General features: G+C 37.8%; 1 protein-coding gene across 1 annotated transcript in view; it reads right to left on the reverse strand.

Moving 5' to 3' along the window:
- Positions 1-15,234, reverse strand: part of sdk2b (sidekick cell adhesion molecule 2b) — a 287,137-nt gene extending 271,903 nt beyond the window's left edge. Inside the window, exon 1 of the mRNA XM_055042498.1 lies at positions 14,390-15,234. Within this exon, the coding sequence (XP_054898473.1) occupies positions 14,390-14,477 (88 nt within the window). The 5' untranslated portion in view covers positions 14,478-15,234. The remainder of the gene's footprint in view (positions 1-14,389) is intronic.
- Between the last annotated feature and the right edge of the window lie 6,903 nt (positions 15,235-22,137).

The following is a 22,137-nucleotide window of genomic DNA, read 5'->3' on the forward strand; positions in this document are numbered from 1 at the left end:
TGTGAAGCACATCATCTGACAAGATCATCCCCTCAGAGGTTGGTGTGTACATGAAGCTTGACAGGAGTCAGAAGGAGCTCTTCAGAAGCACTATCATACATGTTCGTGATCAATCCACAAATATCAGTTAAGAACATTCCTCTTAGAAATGTAAGACGCCTTTCTTCTGGTGAAGGAACGATGCCTTAAATCTCTTGAGATTTGGCTTCAAAGACAGAGGAGACGTGGAAGGAAGGAGCAATATTTTCTCGGAACTATTTTCAAAGCAGGGTCAGAGTCCTATTAAACAGAAAATAAAATATGAATTTTACATAACACAAAACGTAAGTCAACGTTTTAATAATATGCCCCTGATGGTCCACTGAAGTTCAACTTTTATTCTTTAAATGATTCTATAGTCACTAATGATCATTTGAGTATTACAGAATTTAATTTGGGAAACCAAGTCATACAGTATTATTATTTCTAAAACTATTTCAAAGTTTCCAGGTTTTTAAGGTGATGTCTTTCTCTGCGGCCAGCAGAACAGGCTGGCGTTTCGGCTATACAGTTTAGGATGTCAGTGAGCCACTTACACAAAGCAATATTATAAGCTGCATCTCCATTACAAATATACTCAAAACTTTGTCAATATTCCACTATCGTAAAAAAAATACATAAATTTCACAAGTGCAGTTTTTCCATTAATTGAGAAATGCACGTATACAAAAATGCACAACAAACCTTGCAGATCTTTATTTATAATTTACTTTTGAAAGCGCCATCTTCACAAGTATGAAATGGATTGTTTGTCACATAGAATCTCAATTAAATATATGTTGAAGTTCTTGGCTCTAAGTTGACAAGAAAAGGTGAAAGGTTATGAAAATTGTGTATGTCACTATATCAATAATTGCTGTGTGACATTTCCAAGTCTGTCTGGTTATTTGCAATGAGGAGTGGGACATTTGACATGCTTGTTCTACGAATGCAAACCTTCCCCATAGATTTCCTTCCTTTAAAATGGCAAATCTCCCCTTCACATTGTCTAACACCTTAAACTTTGGACATCTGGTTCATTTTTCTCATTAACTGCTGGCATTAAAGTGAGTAAACAAGAAGGTTAGCAGATAAAAAATATGGTTGGAGCTTTGAAAAGAAATTCAGAGATTACTTTAGATGCAGCTGTCTTATGTGGGGGATTAGGGAACCTCCTGAATCAAAGTGTGAAACCGCTAGAAGGCATGAACATATTCAGATCTCAGTAAACGACTGGGTCTGAGACATTGAGTCTGAAAATAGAAAACAATTTCAAACCCAAATGAATAAACATAGTAATTTCTTCCATAATGTCTGAGTAATAGCTCATAGCATCAAGGGTATCCACCAAATGCATCTGGAAGCAGGAAAAATCTCACAGTCTGATAGTTCTCTTCATTCCGTGTTATTGTTATGCAGAGCGAGCAAAAACAAACAAACAAAAAAAAAATTGTTCTCTCATCAATCCAAAGCATCACACAAATCAAAGTTAAAGCAATTACAATCTTATTCCACCCTTTCAAATGGCAACAGCTGTTTCCTTTGGTCAAAACTGCAGCATAATTGCACACGGTAGCATATGGTTATGGCTGATTAATCCTACTGGGGGTGAAGGCCCCATTATTCCTAGATGGGATGGGTAAATAGGCAGCAGAACCAAGTGTTGGATAGAAGTGTAATGGGATGGAGAGACAGGGAATGGGCCTTTGATGAGATGTCTGTTAAAGATCGTCAGAATCGATCAGGCTCTCTACCATCCCCTGATAAGCCATTAAAACCGATCTGGTTGTCATCCAGGTTCTCCAAGATGGAATCATGACAATCTATTGCCAAACTATGCAGAACTTATCTTCAGGCACAAAACTAATGGTTCTGGAAATGTAGAAATTCATATTCCTTTGCAATTTGAGTTGACATGTTCTGCTCGTGTCACTCCAGAGCAACTTAAAGCTCAAGCAAAGCCCACTGTGTTGTAATCTGTCAGAGGTGTGAGTGTAGAGACTCCTTACTGCTCTGTTGGCTTAAACTGACCAGCATTTTTCTACACAGCTACAATTATGCAGCACTCTGTCACACTAAAAACCTCCCAAAAGCGACAATTACAGAGTTCAGAGGTGGTTCTCAAAGCCACCAGTCATTCTCAGCACAAAATGCCTGGCAATCTTAGGCTTACTCTCATTTCCATCTCACCAAATGAGGGATCATGATGGTAAACAACCCTTGAGTGATGCTTCCCATTTGCGTGCTTTAGTATGCTTAATATTCCACCTAAAGGGTTGAAGTATGCACTTGCATTCTGAGTAATGCAGAGGTCAGTGTGGAGACACTGAAGCACAACTGCACAGTAGATTTGGAGTAACGATGTTACAAAACATCGTTACGATGTTACACCTGCCTATTATTCTAATAGGCAGGTGAATGGAAACTGCTCACATTGAAAGGAAGGATGAAGGGAGAAAAACAGAGCAATCCTGTAAAAAATATCAAAAATTCAAAAACAAAAATGTAATGTACAATAAATGTTAAATTAAAAGCACCAGTTTTTAAGAATTTTAAAATTATGGCAAGACATGCAATTCCATGTGCTTTCACGGTTATTATCAATTATTTCTGCCTGAGTTGTATCTATATTTTCCCCCCAAATTTTAAGAATTTTAGTCTGCATATGTGCACAGTCAGTTTGACAAAGTGCAGAATTGGGGAGTTAGATACAAATACGTACCATGCTTTAAAAAAAAAAAAATCTTTATTTAAAAACAATACTTAAAAATTATGCACCATTATAATGTCTAATGCAAACACTACAATAAACAAGCTGGCTTAATATATTATCTGCCAAATGCACCAATTATCATGGTTAAGTCCTTAGTTGTCTCAGTGCTACTGATGTTCTGTAAAAAGGATTCAGAAAGCCTCCATATGTATTACATTAAGAACTGGCAGCATGAAGGACATTGGTTTGGCTTACTTCAGCAGCATATACCTATATATTAACCACAGTAATGTGACAGTAAAAGTGAAATGTTCCATTAGAAATACTTAGCTCACCTTTCATGTGAGATCTGCAAATGTACACAAAGAATGAAGCGTCCCTTTTTTTAGAAGAGAATTATTCAAACAGAAAAAGATGCCTTTCTTACCCAAAAGAAAAATGTAATGGATGTACAAAGACGCAAGCTACAACTGGCATCGTAATTGCAGAGCAGGTGATCCAGCTTGTCCAAGTAAATGAAGGAATGCCCCCACAAATGATCAAACAGGCTGTTTAAGCACATGACAGGAAAAAGGAAAAGAATCAGCAATGTGATCTATTTGGGTCAGGGTCCTAATTAGGATGTATGGCACAATAGCAAAATCTGCTTTCACTACAAAAGAGAACCAAGGGGATGTTTATTTTTTATTATTGTTGTTTTTGTTTTTTATGGACTGACATGAAGCCCAGATTGTTTTCAGTCCAGCAGGTCATTCACTAACTCTGACCCTGGTCGATTTTAGAGTACAGTGACAATTCCCAGGAAGCCATACTGACCTCTTTTCTCAGCCTCAGAGACCACATTAATATCCATGCAAAGACAAACAGGACAGCTCTGGCAAACACTAACCAGACCTCTTTGTGTCATGTTCCAGGCAGTCGAGCATAAAAATGAGTGGAGTTTAAAAGAGTCTGTTCATGGCCAAGTTTGCCTAAGTACTTAAGTTCTTACTCTGGTCAAACTCCCCGGGCTGCAGAACTTTTAGGGGAGAAAAATTAAGGATAAAATGGAGCAGTTTAAATCTGTTCCTTTTAGATCAGACTGCCGTTTTGAAGTTATGGAAGTGGCACTTCTGTGAGCTAGACTTCTTGAAAATGTTAATATCAAAGTGCACACAATATACCATGGCCTGAATGAAAAAAGAAAAAGAAAAAAAAACATACTGGCTGTCTGGCGAGGCAATAAATTTGGAAGCAAATGCAGTCATCGAGCAGATACAGATGGAATGATAATGATTATGTCTCACCATTGTTACCTTGCTGTAACCTCTGAGGAGCCAAGAGCTTCTTGTGGCATCAATTGTATTTTATGACTAAGTTAAAGTGACCTCATCTTAATTTGATGCAGTAAAGTATGTGAGACACAATGGTATACTTTTATTTGAAAGTTACAATTCACCTAGAAAAAGCCTTAGTACCCCAAAAAGCAGCTACTTTAAAAGGAGGGAAATCTTTTTTTTTCACACATTTTTGCAGTTCATTTCATAACCATAAGATCATGGTATGTTATTTTCATTCTAGCTGGTTTGGGTCCTAAGTCATACCTATCATCAGATTGTCAATGCACTAAACAGAAATCCCACTGGCAGACTGTATTAGGCAGGGTGATGGAGCAGCTGCTGAGATTGAGATCAGCTTGGCGTTGATTGGTGGTCGGTGGGGGTTATGCAGACATGTTGCTTCAGGTCCCAGTGAAACATGCAATACAATACAATTACTCCACCCACAGAGGCATGTATTTAAAAGGATGTGTGATATGGTGACAAGATTTATAATGTCACCATGCTCAAACTAAAATACACAAAATGTACGTAAACCTGGGAAAATGATGCTGTTTTTAAATAATTCAGTTGGTAATACTAACAGCCAAAATGGACCAAATTATCACAATGAAATTAGAATACTAATTTTAGATTGGAGCACTGAAGCCATCCTGCTTTTTTCTGCAAATTTTACTAGTTTGGAGACTTGGCAAGTCTCCAATTTTAAGGCTATGCAGGTATTTAAAAAGTCCGTTTCAAAAGTCACTGAATTGTAGTGTAACAGAGCATCTCTCCTGCCTGCTTTTGTGAAATGTTACTCAGCTGTGTGTTGTCTATGTCTAAAGTAGATGTTGTGTTGTAATTTCATTGGAGGGGTTATTTCTAAAATGTTTCACTCCTGCCATGTGAGTCTATCCATTTCTTTTGTGGCAAAAATGAGATGGTCCTTTTGGACTGCTTTAGGCACCTCCTGGATGAGTTGTTGATTCTTGGAGTCACTTTGGAAGGTTGGTCTTTTCTGGAAAGGTTCAGCTGTTTCTTTCACGGATATCAAAATCTCATTATACCCTAGTCTATGCATATGTGATATCCTGTTTACATTTACAGATATTTAGAGAACAAACTCAACAAGCAGCTAGATGAGACGTTGTTATATTTCACCTTAAACACAAAGTGGACTGTCATCTGAATGAGATAATCTAAAATGGCATAACAAATTACATAAGCTCCTACTTGGCGGTGTGTTTTGGCATAGATTAAACGTTAATTAGGTTTAAGACAGAGACACTTTACACAAATTCACACACTTCTATTCTTGCATCTGTTCTCATCTTAGACATTTGCACAGATTATGTAACATCTACACAGAAACAAACGGGGGGGGAAGGAAAGCAGAGGCAAGATGAGCTTAACACCCTTTTGCCACACACATTCAAATAATTGAAAAGAACCAGGTTTATGCACATACACAATGAGGCACATATTTAAATGACCCTTTTTGCAGCCACATTAATAGCACTGGGGCGTACATGTAGTACTAAAAAAGCAGGTTGATTATGAACTGTTTCTTTCATATCAGAGAATGTGAAAGAGGATTTGAACAGTGTTAACAGCAATCAGTAGTTCACTCAACAGATTCTTTCATCCTAGGGCTTTGCCTCTGGCCTGTGCCAAACTAAGCAGGGAATAGACACCAGTCAAGTGATTAGGAAACAAACATAGGGAATGTATCAGATCAAATGCATGTATATATTTTTTAAATCAAGATGAGGATGTCGCTGAGAATCTGTCAATTTGTTGACACCTTCCACCTCTTGTCCTTCCTTCACTCTGTTCACCTTTTTTTCTGTTGGATTTCTTGTAATTAATCTTCATTTCAATGGCAAAAGTATACCATATTTAATCCATACACAGGGCCCAATTCCTCTGTGTCAGCTGGCACCGATAACTCGCACTAAACACATCCTGCTGAAGTGCACCGAAACTGAACAGATCACCGGACTTCAGGTGAGAATAGTCTTATCATAAGTTTACATACTTCTGAATGGTGCAGGTTTTAAGTTTTCTCTTAAAACTTAAGAGAGTTTTAAGAGGCTTGTGGACACCTCATAATTCCAACCACTAACCAGATGCAGACAGAGTTGTTCTTTTATTTTCAAAGTAAATATTAGGAGGACAAAGACTTCAAATTATAAAAAAGGCAATTTTTTTTTTTTTTTTTTGGTCTTTTGAACAGTCATGTTTTAATGTAAGAAGAGCTCAGAAATCAGAATTTGGTGGAATAACCCTGAATTAACCCTATATTTCAAACAGATAAGTGTCCTCAAGCACAGATTTAACAGACATATGAATGCAATGACTATTATGCATGAAGAAGCTTTGAGTTCAGCAAGGAAAATCCAGTATAATATTTTTCAGTAAAAATAATATTGAAAATATTTTTTTGCATACCTTTTGAAACTGACGTGATAATTAATGAAAAATAAAAATCAAATTCCTCTGTCTTCTCCCAGTTCCCGCTTCTGCATAGAAACAACCAATCAGAACCAGGAGTTGAGTCTTCATACTGACAATCACCCTCTGTGTGGGGCACTGCTCATTTTCTCCCTGTTGCTCTCTACCCTGCAGCTAGCAGAGCCTATAGTGAATGCTCAGACTGATTAGCATGACCACCAAAGTCAGCAGAGAAATTGTTTGTAACAGAAACTTGTTTCTCTCATATGTTCACATTGAGCAGCAAGTACACGAGGATGACTGACAACACTAAGACCTTCCTCCTGGCTCTCATTGGTTGTTACGAAAGATCCAGTCTTTCTACAGGTTATCTGTGTCTTAACATATTGTGGTGCCAGTTTTAATCAATGTGTGAAATATGTAATTTTTTTAAAATAAGTTACATACTGCAACTTTAATTTTGTAGGGAAGGAATGTGTGGTTCAAGTTGACAATGTAAAAAACAACAAGGCTTTACTCATGCAAAGAAAGAAATAATGATGACAGTTACCAAGATTTTTGTACATACAATATTTTCAAAATTGACATATGTTGAACATATGTTGAACAGGCAGGAGGCAGAGGAGCATCCAGAGCAAGAGAAACAGTTTCTTCCCTTCAGCTGCACCTAATTCAGCTTCATCTCATAAATTAATTACAGACACCATTTTTATTGTATTATATATATATATATATATATATATAATATATATAATATATATATATAATATATATATATATATATATATATATATATATATATGTATAAACTTTTTTATTTATTTGCATATTAAATGTAATCTTGGTACCACAATAAGCAAAGGTGGAATGACAATAAAACATCCTTGAATCATTCAACATTTTTAAATACAGCATGACCTTTTTTTTAGCTTCTTTTTGTGAAGCTAAAACCACAAAAAGATATGAATAAGACAGCTTTACTCTGCCTGCTCATCCTTCCTATTATCCTCTTTGAGTTTCACACATCCTCTTGCAGCCTGAATGATTTGTAGTGCAAATAGTTTCTTCACAGATAACGTTACATCTGCATGGTTCAATTGCGTTTTTTAACACCCTTACTGATACAGAGAATATTTAACATTAAGTCTTCTTAGCTCAATGAAAGCTTTTACACTATGGATTGTTGATGTCAGTATGACCTTGTGGCAGTTGTTTATTGAACATTCACTAATTGGAAAAAAGAAATCTGATTTTTATTTTATTTTTTTATTTTTTTCCCTCAACCAGCCAGTCAGTGGTCATGGCCAGTTAAACAAAAAATTGACAACCAATATCATTGATCCTTTTTTGTTTTGGATGCAATTTCAAAGCATGGACTGAAATTAAAATTTAGCTCAGAGCATGCATTAAAAGGTACGAACAGTGACAAGCTCGCTACTGGAAGTACCCATAGCTACATTCACTCAATCTTATTGGGAACTGAGGTCAATGTAAAATCAGAACCACTTCAAAGAGCTGCTGAATTGCTTCCCAGTGACAAAAAATAATAAAGACATTTCTTTGGATTTGCTACTATATAGGCCTTGGGTAGAAAGATTTCTCGCATTGAATGCAGAACAGTGAAACTGTGGACAACCCTCTGAGAAATCTATCACTGGACTTTGACCATGAGTTTTCCTGCCAGCCCTGAATACTAAAAACGATATGATGTGACCTTTTGCCAAAGCGCTTGCTGCAAGGATCTAGGACAGACTCAAACCACCCCTTACGCTCTCCCTTTCTCTTATTTCTAAAAATCATTCCGGTAGCAGACAGCTGCTACAAGGAAACGAGATCCCAAGTCTGTCAATTAGAATGAGTGACAAATCAGGAGATTTGTAGTCTAGAGACATCCACTCACTCCTCTGTCTTCACAAATCATTCATCGTCTACCATCAATGGAAGCATTTTTAGAGGCTTCTCTTATTTTTACTTTGCCCATTTCCACTCATCTTACAAATCAATAATTTGTGTTTAGCATTCCACAGCAAGCGAACAAAGTAGTTCAGATGTAACCTAAGTGACTTTAGAGACTGGTTTTAACAATTTCTGTGTACAATCAATCAATCAATTCTCAATATCAGTGGTTGAAACCATAATATCACAATGATTTATAATTTATTTTGTTGTCATTATGTACGGAATGTTGCAATTTAGAGTGGGTGAGATGAGTAACTCGGTAGTCTTTCCAAGGACAACCTGGTTATAGATCTGTAGGTTGTTGTATTTATGGGGGGAAACTGGTAGGAGTTTTTAGTTCGGATTACATTCTTGAATAGAAAGAAGATAAAAACTTCCCAGCGGATGACAGATCATAGCTAATCGAGAAAAATTAGTTTTTTCTCCAGTTAATTGGTGTGTTTTTAGTTTGATCCAACCCATTTAGTGACAGAAGTTGGAAATTGGCTTGACTTACAATTATTACCAATATGTATAACATTTGACAACACTGAACAATTGTCCTGATACAAAAAATAAATTAATATTAATAAAAGTACATTTCAGGTCATGAAACGAGTCCAGGGTTATAATGCAACTAAGTTTTCCAGAAGCAAGAAACAAACAATGCAGCACTGAGTCACCATACAGTAAGGAAGTGACAACAGTACCTCCTCCACAATGGGACTCGCTATTTCTGCAACCAGCATATGTGCTCCTTTGCTGCTATAAGTTCATCCTGAAAATCAAATATAGCTGAAATATACGATCGAAACCAATATGACTGCGGAATAAAGAGATTTTATAAATGTGTTAATTTCATCTATAGAGATTCAAATATATTGATATTTTTCTAATAACATGATCAGACATTAGAATAAGCTCAAGTTCTTTGAGAGGTTCTCTTTATTAATTGACTATACTCTTGCTTTGATGAATCACATTATGAAAGGACAAAATGTCACAAAGATTGCTTCTCTTGGAAATTTGTTTCTCTGAAAGTGCCACACAGGAAATAGCCACAAATGCATTTGATTGTGTGCCTTACATTATTTTGTGATAAAAATCCATTCAATTTTGCATTCTTCTACTCAAGCACTTCACCCAGACTGCATGCATTTCACTCCAGCAAAGCATTTTCAAACCAATCTTCAAAGAGATTCAAATATGAGCTGTCATTCTTGACTTGTACTTTGAATAAAATAATTTAAACCGTTTTCTTTTCTTTTCTTTTTTTTTTTTTTTTGCCTTCCACCCATGAGTAACTTAATTGTTTACATTAGGAGCAGCGGTGCTGTTACATACATTATGTGAGCTTAAGAGCAATTGTTGTGAAGCAAGGTTATTCTGACATTATAAGGCGAAGACAAAATGATTATGTAACTTAGCATCTGTTTTAGTATGTATTCTGCAGAAAATGGAAGCATCTGCTTCGATTTCTGCCAAGGTATCAACCTGTAATGGAAAATACAATTGCCAATTAAATAGCATCTCGCATTTGGGTGCTTTGTGACTTTCTTTTCAAACACCACGATGATACTCAAAATAGCAAAGTCAGAGTCATCCACATTTAATAACTGACAAAAAAAATGCTGTCCCCAGCATGACTTGACAGTGCTACTTAGCAGTCAGAGCCATTCAAGCTGAAAATCTGCCACCACCTGGCACCAAAATATCTCTTATTCTCTTATTTTAAAACTATTTAAAATACACCATTCTGCAGGAAAAGAAACAGATTATTTGACAATAAGAATAAAAATCTATAGTCAACCATTTCTCTGGTTAGAAAAAAGCATCTTAGAGTCAAATGTGAGTTCGTTTGGACTAACTGAGACATGCAAGCGGTTAAGACATTTTGTAAAGAACTGGTCAAAATTACTCTACAACGCATGTGAAACTGATCATTGTAGCTGGTACAGGTTCTTTTACAAGCATATAATAATGTGATTTTTGTTTTGGGGTTTTGTAGCCTTTAATTGTGTGTTATAAATCTATATCGTTTGGAGTTTTATGTTTTTGTACACTTGAAGAATTAAATGGCTGCGTAACCTGCTAAAGACCGCATTGTCTTTTTATTATGTACTAGAACTGAGAGAGGGTGCACCTTATTTTTTATTTTTCCCAACTTGACAGTTTAATATGGACCTCCTCTGCTGCTGCTTTAAGATCTAAAATAGATTTGTGCGTAAAAACAAAACCAGCTGCGAAGCTCAGCATTGTTTTGGCTTCAACTCATCAAATGAACAGACATTAAAGAGATATATAGTTACTACTTTAAACAACACATCTGGAGTAAATTTAGATGATGCACAATTTAAGGAAAGCTAAAGGTTGCACTTGTGTCAAAAATCAGACAGAAAGTTTAGGCATTATAGTGTCTTTGTTTCAAGCACAAAGTACTTTACAAATGATTTGAACATCAAAACTGCTGACAGTTTCAACTGTACATTTTCCAGCCACGAGACAGGTTCTGAAACATATTTATCAGAGCAAAGACTCTTTTCCTCTTCCCTGCTGTGCACAATTATGATGAGTGACAAGATCCAACATCCAACGTTAAGGCACAGAAGTTCATCTCTCTCTGCTCAACAAGCCCTAAAGGAAGTCTTCATAGCCCTTTGCTCTGATGAAGGCCATTCTCCCGTTGAAAAAAAAGCTGTTTCAGTGGACTGGTCATTAAAATGTGGCGGGCAGCAGCCGACACGTCCGTCCAGAGGCATGCTACTCGCCTCATCATGTTCTTTAATCATAGCGGAAAGAGAGCAGCCCACACCGGGGTCACTTTCAACGAGTCACACTCTGAACGGTCTGAAGAGAGTCCAATTAAATCCTACATTTTCTGACCCAGGAGCGACTATGTAATGGGATCTGAGGGCCACGGCTCGATGGTCCAAGCAGAAGGAAAGTGAGAGTGATTGGCAGCACTTCATCCCTGACGCGATCAGTCACGTGTCTTTCCAAGTCCCTGCCCAGCCAAAAGAAAAAGAAAAAAAAGCATACAGTAAAAGCCTTCCATCCAGGCTGAAGCTGTGCATAGCATGTTCTTACTCAGGCTGCTTGGTTAAACAAGCATTCATAGGCAAAGAGGGCAGAAGATATCCATCCAAGAGCCAGGCAGCAAGGAGAGATATAGTTACAGAGTGAGAAAAAACAATAATGTCAGGACTCTTAATCCCTGGGACACACTAGTTATCAATCTCCTGTAAATGTCAGGCACCGGGATATGGCCTCATGAATGATGGATATCTTCTGTGTCATTTTTTTTCTCATCTTTTTCTACATTGTATTATTGAGTGAATTGCAGCCAGAGCTCAAACTCTATCCTGAAAGGTAGTACTCTCTCCTTGCAGTAGAAGCAATACTTGAATTCCAACTAACCAAGAGGAGACTTAGAAGCACAGAAAACCAAAAAATTTTAATCTCGATGGTGACATGTCACTCTCACCCAAATATGTTAAAAAATTAGGGATTACAACATCTGAAAAAAAATGACAATGCAACACGGATGTGAAACGACAATATGAAAGAGGTATCATCTTCTTTTCAACCATCATGACCTGACCAATCTTAATCAGTTTTACCTTATTGGTCATAGATCAAGGGTGCACACAAAAAGTAGAGAAAGACCTTTAAGGTGACAAAACATTAGAGTTGTATGCATGGCACATGCAATATTTTGCTCCATCAAAATGTTGCCATTCACGCAGTCCTCTGCAATTGTGATATTGTATACATTGAAAGTGGGTTTTATGAACAGAGTACAGACCTATTAATTAAGTGAAAGCAAGGCTGTGCAGACGTATTAGGGTTTACTTAATATAAATGGTATGTGGTGAGTGTGTCTCGAGCATCAGATTGGAGAAGAAAGGTTCAATAACAGTTTGAACATGGCTTGGTCTAACACAAACTGGTATTTGAGAAATTAATAATGGGAATTTTATCCGCAGTATCTCTGAAGTTTACAGAAAAAGATTAGGAACTGAAAAAAAATCATGGAATTGCACCCATGTTATTGGAAATGTTTGATGGGCAGACCTGTTTACAATGACAGGAATGCAACAGTAGCTCAAATAACTCATTATATGCAGAATACCATATTTGAATGAGCAACATGTTGAACCACACCATGTCCCACTCATTCCACCAATAAACAGGAAAAGTAGGCTACAATCCAAACTACAACAGACTGGAAAAACTTTTCCTGGTCCGGTGGGTTTCAATATTAACTACAACATTCAAATTATAGGTTCAGAATTCAACATGAAAGTCATGAAAGCATGGATTCATCGCCTTTATTGAATAGTTTTGAATGGTGACGGTGGTTAAATGAATGGGGTGTTTTCTTGGAACACTTTGGACCATTCACCAATCACTAAGCATTGTTTAAGCACCTTAATTTACCTGACTATTATTGCTGACCATATGTTGACTTCTTTGTGACCTGTGGACCTATCTACTGATGGCTACACTTCCAGCAATATAATGCACCATGTCATAAACCTAAAGTTTATTTTTTTTGTATATAAACTTTAGGTTTATACACCTAAAGTTTATATACATACCTATATAAACTATAATACTCAAAGTCAGCAGATTGTAATCAAATACATCAATTTTGGGACATGGTGGATTGGAAGATTTCTGACACAGACGTGCGGCTGACCAATTTTCAGCGACTGCGTGATGCCATCATGTCCATATGGATCGAGATGTCCAAGGAACGTTTTAGACACTCGGAATCTCATCTATCCCTAACTTAGGATGTATATGACTTCATTAGAAATTGGAAATTGATTTTTTTAGAAATAAAAAATCAATTGCTGGGACAATTGGTAGAACTTTTGTCTTGCAGAAAGAATGTCCTGATTTTGAATCCCACCATATGTAGGTTCTCTCTGGGTACTCTGGCTTCCTTATGCAATTCAAAAACATTATTATTAGGTCATTTGGCTTCTCTAAATTGCCATGGGTATGGGTATGGGTATGGGTGTGTCTCTGTGTGTTTCTGTGGTGATCTACGATGTACCTCTCCTCTTGCCCAATGACCCTGAGATAGATACCACCTACAGACCATATCGTGATATCCAGGTAAAGAAACTGGATGGCTCAATGGAGCAATGGAGTAGCCACAAGAGCAACCACAGAAAAAAAACGATTGTGTTTAAGATATTCTCTAACCTTACAACCATATAAGAACAAAAACAAGTTTTTCTTGTCATATGCAAAAAAGCAATTTGCCTTTTTATATATATATACTTTATATGTATATATATATAGAGACAGAGATAAAATGTTGGCAGCAGACTCCCATCTCGCCCTGTACTCCCAGTCCCTCCACTGGAATATTACAAGGATTTTAGGAGGGATTTTGATCTAACTGTCATTATACAAAAAGTATTGTTAATATCGAGAATATAAGAAAATCATTTACAATTTACACTTAGCAGCTTTATCTTTCTCTGATTTTTATTGTGTTTTTTTCTTATTCCCAGCATTCAATCCCCAATCGCTGTTCATCAGTTGACGGAGCCTGTTTGTAAACTGCGTAAAGTTCAGAATCCAGCTCGGAAGAGTGATTAATTACTTAACACTCATTAATCCGCTTTTAACAAGACGTATTATTAAATCTATTTAAACCCAGGAAAAGTTGGCGATTCTTGGAAAAGTGAATAAATCTTTCTGAAGGTGTGATTTGACCTTAAAGAAGTTTGGATATATTTGAAGTCCAGGTTATGAATGACACGAAAAAAAGTCCGATTTTTATTTTAAGAGGAGTGCCTGTATCTGGCTGAGCTTAAGTACAACAACCCAAGAACAATGACAACGTCGGAGCAACTGCGTCTCCACAACGGAAAAGCTTTCACATAGACATCCAGCAGAGCCGTGGGGCTCCACCACACGGGGCCTGACCGGCGCCGCTTCTTACCTTGAGCTGGCGTGGAGTGGATGAGAAAAGGAAGAAATAAAATCCATGTGGCGCGCCACATCGATCCGCTCCAGCGCTCCGCCAACATTGCTCCAAGCCGGCCGGAGCGGCCAACAAGTGCCAGGCGGAGTGGAGTCTGATCCCCCGGTGCTGGAAACCCCGGCGCGGCTCTCCTGCTGGAGCTCTGTGGGTCTCTCTCTTGTCTCGCTGTCCGTCGGAGCGCACCAAGCAGAGCGCACAGGACGCGGACACAAGCTGCTGTTCAAATTCGGTCAGACTGTGTGTGTGTTTTTTCTCTTCCTCTTCCTTTGGACAGTTCGCTCCACTTACACAGACTAGGTGTGATACTCAGGATAACGTTTCCTACTGAGCATCCTCTGAGGGTCCAAGTTTGAATATCTCTCTCTCTCTCAATCTCTCTCTGCACCTGTAATGACTGATGGATCGCACACTTTCCCCCTCTTTATATCTTCCAGCTTCTTCCTTCCCTTTGCACGCCAAACTTCGCCGGCTCACAGTAACTCCAGAGCAAAGAGCAGACTTTTACTTCCAGTGCCTCTCCAGCCCAGCTTCTCGTCTTCCCTGAAAAACTGCGGAGAGGAAGCCCGGGTCACACTCCTGCAAAGTTCCTCTTCGCGGCTCGCTGTCAAGGTCGCCAGTTCAGTTTGACAACAACGCTGACGAGAAGTTCCGCAGCTCCAGGAGTGAAGGACGAGGGCTGCTGCTGCTGCTGCTGCTGCTGGAGGTGGAAGAGGGAGGCGGGGGGTAACTTCCGCGCAGTCACAGTACTGTGGTCTGTGCCCAGCTGCCGGTTCGTCTGTGTGTCGGAGACCGAGGAGGACGAGTCCTGGGTTCTTCATGAGGTAACAGTTGGATCCAACGAATTGGCATCGCAGCGCATGATGCCACCATGCGGTCAAGCGCAAAAGCACACCCCACCGGATAACTCAAACATGTGTAGGTCATTTTGAGGCTTTCCACATCACAGACAAGGTGGAACAAAGGAAATGTTTCAAGAACTTGTTTCCTGTTTGTGTTGCCATGATCACAGCTGGTGGATGTAGAATGCAAATTCTAAACCCGATATTTATGGCTTACTCCACGATTTCACTTTCAATGATTAATTGAAAGTGAAATGTTTAAAACAGTAATCCAGTCATTGATTATCTGACAGAAAAACAAAAAACAGCTACTTTTCAATTTGATTGGATGCAGAGCATCAACAAATCATCAAGCTTTAGGACACATATTTTCCATTGAATTTTGGTTTGCACTTTGACTAGGCCATTCTAACATAAATATAAGTATGATTTGTCTTTTATATCTGACCACTAGCATGTTCTTTAATCTAAATTAAGAGGCCCATTCGTAAGGGCCAGTAACCCACTTAATAGTAGATGCTGGCTTGGTTTACTTGGTTTATTCAATCAAATGAATGGTTCATAGCCTCAGCATAACTGGCCTATAAGGATATTCATCCATTCATATTGTTATGTTGGAGCAGGGAAACATAAAGCACTGGATACTGTTGAGGGTAGTCAAGTTGTGGAAGTTCCTTCAAGGGCACCAAGCTATTGGAACTTTAATGTAGAAAACCTGATTAAATATGCGTGGTTGGTGTCTTTGTTCCATATAAAAACTGTACTTATCAGCATTTTTCACAACTTTTAGCATAATACCACAGCAGTGTAAGGTTAGTATTTGATTCAAAGCCTTGCTACTCTGACAACTTAACAAACAGATTTTTTTTGTGAAACCTACAAGAAAACAACAGATGTGGGAGAATGCTAAAAGCATGATCTTAAGCTTCTAATCCTTTCCAGTCATTTAAAACAGGAGTGCTCTGGCCCCATTTTTCCCCTGGCACTTATTTCTTGACAGGAGAAGCAAATAAAGAAAATTAACTGTCAGAATATCTAAGGAAAATACTTTTTTCTGTTCAAATTAAACGTTAAATTGTAAAACTTTTGGCTTTTTGGCTAACAATATGAACTAAACTATAAACAATAATGGTGAGTAAAATTAATTTTTTTTAGCATTATTAAAATAATCTTTAATTTATTTTCAATCTATTGTGGCCTTCATCCATCTGATTAATTGATTTAGATGAACTGTAACTTAAGGAACTTCTTAGTCACTCTCAAATGCTGCAAATCCACTAAAACAACTAATTTCCATAGTTCTTTACCTAAATATGCATAAACTCTGACCAGCTTTCCTGTCCCTGCTAACAAAAAGGGTTGCTACAGCATGATGTTGCCACCACCATTTTAAACAGTAGGCATGCTGTGTCAGATTTATGGACAGTACTGGTTTTCCACTCAACATTTTGTGTGAAGGTGACATGGTACTTCTCTAACCAGAGCACACTCTTAAATGTGATTTGGAGATTGTAAATATAACATTCTTTCAACAACACTTTTCTTTAAGGCACATTAGATTTGAATCTAGACCACTTGCTGTCTTTTCAACAGATAGTCCAACCAGGCTGTGAACCTGTGCAGCTCCACTTGAGCTAACATGGGTCTCTTGGCTGATTCATGAGAAAGGGTAATTTTTTAGGGAGGCTTACCATTGTGCCATGCTTCTTCCATTTCTTCATTATGGACTGAACAATGGTCTCTGAGAAGTTCAAAATGCAAGAAATCGAAATTTTGGGGTGGGATAAAATGCAGTGTTGTCCTGCTCAAAGCACTCTAAACTCAAGAACTTAATTTAATTAATCACATTTGTTTTTCAACTTGCACAAATGCCCTCAATCTGGATGTGTCAACAATCCCGGGTGGAAGCTCCACTTTTTGGGCAGTGTCAAAATTGACTTGATGGACAATTTGTTGACTCTTATGTCAGGTACTGCTGAGTTTGACGACTTCACGTCAGCCCTTATTATCCAGTTCCACCCCACTCTCTGGAAACACGAGAGTGCTTGTTTCATTTGGGAGGGTCAGTTTGGCCAATTTTTAACTAAGTAATTTATTGATTAATTATCGCCTCACCAATAGCCAATTCTTCACGTTAGTCGATTGCTAGTTTTTGCAAGGAGAGCTCATGTTTTTAAGTCCCCAGTGGATTCCTACAGAAGCTATATGGTGTCCATCGTTGTGACACAAAGTACATCCCATTACATGCAAATTTGTGTGTTTTTGATATGATGATCCCTGCCCTCTTTCAATATCTTTGTAACTCTGCTCAATGCAAACACAACAATGGCCAGGGCACAACATGACAAGGCTGGATCCTGAAGCGTAGATCTGTTGAAGCACAAGCTAACGTCATGGATGTGAAGCGGACAAACCTGAAGCAACTATGTGATCCTAGCATATTAAGCTGGCCTAATTCACAAAAGAATGTTTCAAAACCTTTATAAATCTAAGTCACAAAGTAAGAAGGCAATTTGGTGTCAAAATGGGTACTACTGGCAAGTGATTGTATGTATCAAATCTCTATCTCAAAGCTATGATCAAATAGCTCAAACTCTTCATTAAGGGTAAGAAAGCAGCGCTGTTACTTTCAGCATGCAGTATTTTAAAGTTTGGCTGCAGTTTGATTCCTGCTGTACCTGTGATGCTGGATGCTTTTGTGGTAATTTTCTAGCCAAGCTTGTAATGTTCCTTTCCTTTTTAGCTGAGGCTATGAAATGCAATGTAATTCCCCAGAATATATGAGGCACATGACATGAATAGAAAAAGTCACAAATGGGGTGTGCTGTAAGTACCACCACAGGCTGGAATCAGAAGGGCTGCATGGTATCTTTTCTTCTTTCAGGAATATAGGTTGGAGGAGAGGGTGAGAGAAATATGAGTGGAGGACAGAAGGTGGAAATGGGAAGATAGAGGATGACTGAGCAAATGCTCTTTCCAGGATAAGAGTGGGAGCAAAGTGGAGACAAAGAAAAAGTAAAAAAAAGCATGGTTGAAGAAGGCATGGTTGTCTTGAAAGTGGCAGGATGTTCGGCAGGAGAAAGCATGTATTTGATGTTCCTACAAGCCGAGTAGCCGATCTAAGCTACCATGGGCAAAATAATACACCATGGTAATGCCGTCTGTTTCTCCACAGCAGGATTTTTTAAACACGACTTTTAAAAGAAAGTAATACCTTGCACAAAAGTTAATAATGGGAGAGTTAGCATCAGGAGAACCATGATGGAGTACCTCGTCTACCACCCTCAGGGCTGCCCAGGGAACCGATTATGATTTCTCAAAGTAACCTTCCTGCTGTGACCGAACTCAGCAAGAAAGAATCATAGAAGAAACCTTGGTCAGAGTATTTTAAGCCACAATCCTGCACAAATGAAGCAGAGCTGTTCACGTTGCATTCCTTGCTCTCGTGTAGATGCAGACACCACCAGGTGTTAGCTTCTGGTGCTTTTGAGCGTTAACTGACTGTGATCACAGGTGCTAAAACAGATTACTGCAAGCTGTATTCTTCTTTTTTTTTTTTAACCAATCCCCTTCAGTGATGATGGTTTAAAATCTTTGGGTTTATAATTAATTTGAGTAATTCTGTCTTTTATCCATGGCAACCATATTTAACATTTTATTAAAGCAAAAAAAACTACACTTAAAAATGCACTTATGTTTGTGCACCAAAGAAATCAGCAAGGAAGAGTTTGAATTTAAGCAATAGTTGCTTTTCATGCTTACTACAAAATATGATGACATTTTTTACTGGTTTGGTTTCCTTTCTTGTAGCACTGCGTCTTGACAATTTACTTTCTATGACACCTGTATTGCATTTTTTAACAATCAGTTTGTATTTTAACCTTCACAAAATTAAATGTAAAATGTGGATTTCAAATGTTTCACCATTCACTGTGAGTCAATTGTCATTTTTTTGCTGGAAAAAAAACATTGGATTGATGCTGAAATGAAAATTTCCATCATCTAGAAGTTAAAAGTCATAGGACAGCTAGCTGTCTATCAAGGACTGTTTATTTTCAGTCTAATTTGCAGGTGCAGTCCGGTCTAGTACTCCTCAATTTAAAGTTTTCAGTTATATTTTATTCAGTTATACTTTGGACATTCATATACCTCAACACATTGGCAGAAAATCTTTAATACATTTTACAAATCACTTGGCTGCAACAGTATAATTTGCCATAAATCAAGTAAAATAAAAAGCTTTCCAAATGGAAAGACAAAAATATCTTCATACTTAGTGGAGGCACAAACTAACAATGTGAGATCTTGTTTTACTGAATCTTCAACTGTGTAGAACTTACACTGAAAAAAAAAATGAGTCAAAGCTAACATTCCCCAATGTTTTGATGCCTTAAGAAAAGAAACATACAGCAAGGAAGAAAAGAGGAAGGGGAGTGGGTGTCTTTGATCAATCAGATGCAGTTCTATTTTAAACATGAAATGTGCTCAGGCCAAAACTCCAAACCGGAGCTCAGACCTTTGCCCGAATTTGGTAAGGATTTTGCTCCAGTTAGAATGAAATAGCAAGCACACATACAAGTCGAAAAACATAGCACCCCCCAAAAAAGAAATAAAACATGAGACGATGTTCATCGAGAAAAAACAGAGGTCAGAGTTCTGCAAAAAAGACAGGCCAAAGGGAGTACTTCAAAAAGACCTTTAGAGACGTTTAAGTCCACTTCGTTGACTCAAACACACACACACGCACGCGCGTGCACGCGCACCTACAAACACACACACATTATATATATATATTCCTCTGCTGACCTGATCTTTCAGGATAAAACTTGATGCATCCGCCTTCAATGCTATTTCTGAAAAAATAATAAATAAATTACATTAAGTAGAAAAACAGAACAAGATGCCAGAGTTTGCAAACAAAGAATTTGCCTTTATAAAGGTCATGTACTTATATTTTAGTTTTTCACATAATGCCCCTTTGATAGTCCATCTATGGCTGGGATCACCAAGCCCAGTACTCAAAAATACAATCCTGCAACTTAGAGGTGCATACCTTCTCCAACACACCTGGATGAAATGAACGGTTTGTTACCAGGTTCCTGGCAATCTGAATCACATAATAAAGTTTCCTTACATTTATCCTGATACTTAGTTGTTGTTGCTGAAGAAATGTAAACGTTTGGCAAATCTCAAAGGTTTGTCAAATATCAAATAAATAGAACTTAAGAGAACAGTCTGGTTGTAAAGAGATGTGATTGTAGAAACAGTGTAGGTTCAGAGATAACATTATGAAAGCCACCCCTCCTGTGCTGGCCATAACATGCTATGAACACAGTTGTTGAGCAAATATGTCTTGAGGTTATACTTCACTCTTTTGAGGAAACTTTAAAGGTTACCTTAAAAATTATACTTTTGTTCTTTGTTCAGTAGTTGGAATGTTTGGATTTTAAGGTAAAGAGAGTTGGAGTAGACTTGCTGGTTGCAAGTGGACAACCTAACACAAATTATTTATTTGTTCTCATACATTTTGCAGCCTCCATCCATCCATTTTCTAACACTCTTGTCCCTAGTGGGGTCAGGAGGGGTGCTGGTGCCTATCTCCAGCTAACATTCCAGGCGAGAGGCAGGGCACACCTTGAACAGGTCGCCAATCTGTCACAGGGTAACACAGAGACAGACAGGACAAACAACCATGCACATACACACGCACACCAAGGGAGAATTTAAAGAGACCAATTAACCTATAGTATGCTTGGTATTTATGTTTGCGTAGAAATCTGGAGGGACAGACACAGCGGTGGTTCTAGGGGAAACAGGGTTGAACCAGTATTTTTTTATGGGGGGGAAACAGGACAAAAGAATGAAACAAAAAGCAACTGAACTGAATTTGTGAAATAAAAAGACTGACATTTGAGGAAGAAAAGTGATGGACAGTATAATTTGTGTAAGATATTTAATCATACGCATCTTCACAGATGGAGACGAGTAAAAGAAAAAATCGAGTCGTAGTCATTAGTCAGAGAGATGGTGAGAAATCATTTAAAAAGGAGAAACATGGGAGTGGAACTGTTTTTTCAGAGACAGATGGCCAAAATGGAAAATAAATATGCTGAGGGGAGCCATCACAACCTTTGCAGAAAAAGAAAAGTAGGTGTAGATTTTATAGATAAAAAAGAGGAAACTGTGTCAGACAGCATGACAGAACACAGAAGTGAAGAAATGCATGGAATAAACAAAACAACAACAAAGAAACATCATCCAGAAATGTTTCTTTTGTTATTTTAAATTCTGTTATCCAGCTGGCTCAGCTCAACATCCTCCCACATCTTTTAAAATTCCCAAGATTTTTTAGTTGAGTTTTTGAAAATTATTATTATTAATTTACATTCAGCACCTATGAGGAAACTGCTGCCACTTGTCATGGTTTCACACAAACTGATTTCTCTTTTTTTTGTCTTCATCGCCCCTTTCTTTTTTCTGTCTTTCTCTCTGTTTCTCTCTCTCTTCTAAATCTTGTACTAGTCTTAATAACCTTACACAAATTTCCTGTAAGGTTATTACTCATAACATCTGATCACAGACACTGTCATCTGTGTTTTACTTTTCATTTTTAGAATTCTGCAACCTGATAAAAAACAAAGACTGTGGTGAGACTAAAGAAGTAGAGTGAAGATTTTCTTTTTTCTATAAAAATGTTTGGGGACATAAGACAACCACAAGACATGAATTTTCACATTGAACAGACCAATGTAAAAACGCTTGATGAAAATGCACAACATGATCACAAACACTTTAAGCTGACACCTCAAGTAAAAAGTAGTTGTGGAGGAAATTTTGCTTGTTTTTCAGCAATGGCCATGAGTACAT

This window comes from Poeciliopsis prolifica, unplaced genomic scaffold (genome assembly GCF_027474105.1).
Source record: "Poeciliopsis prolifica strain line A6 unplaced genomic scaffold, Auburn_PproV2 SCAFFOLD018, whole genome shotgun sequence".
Classification (NCBI taxonomy): Eukaryota; Metazoa; Chordata; class Actinopteri; order Cyprinodontiformes; family Poeciliidae; genus Poeciliopsis; species Poeciliopsis prolifica.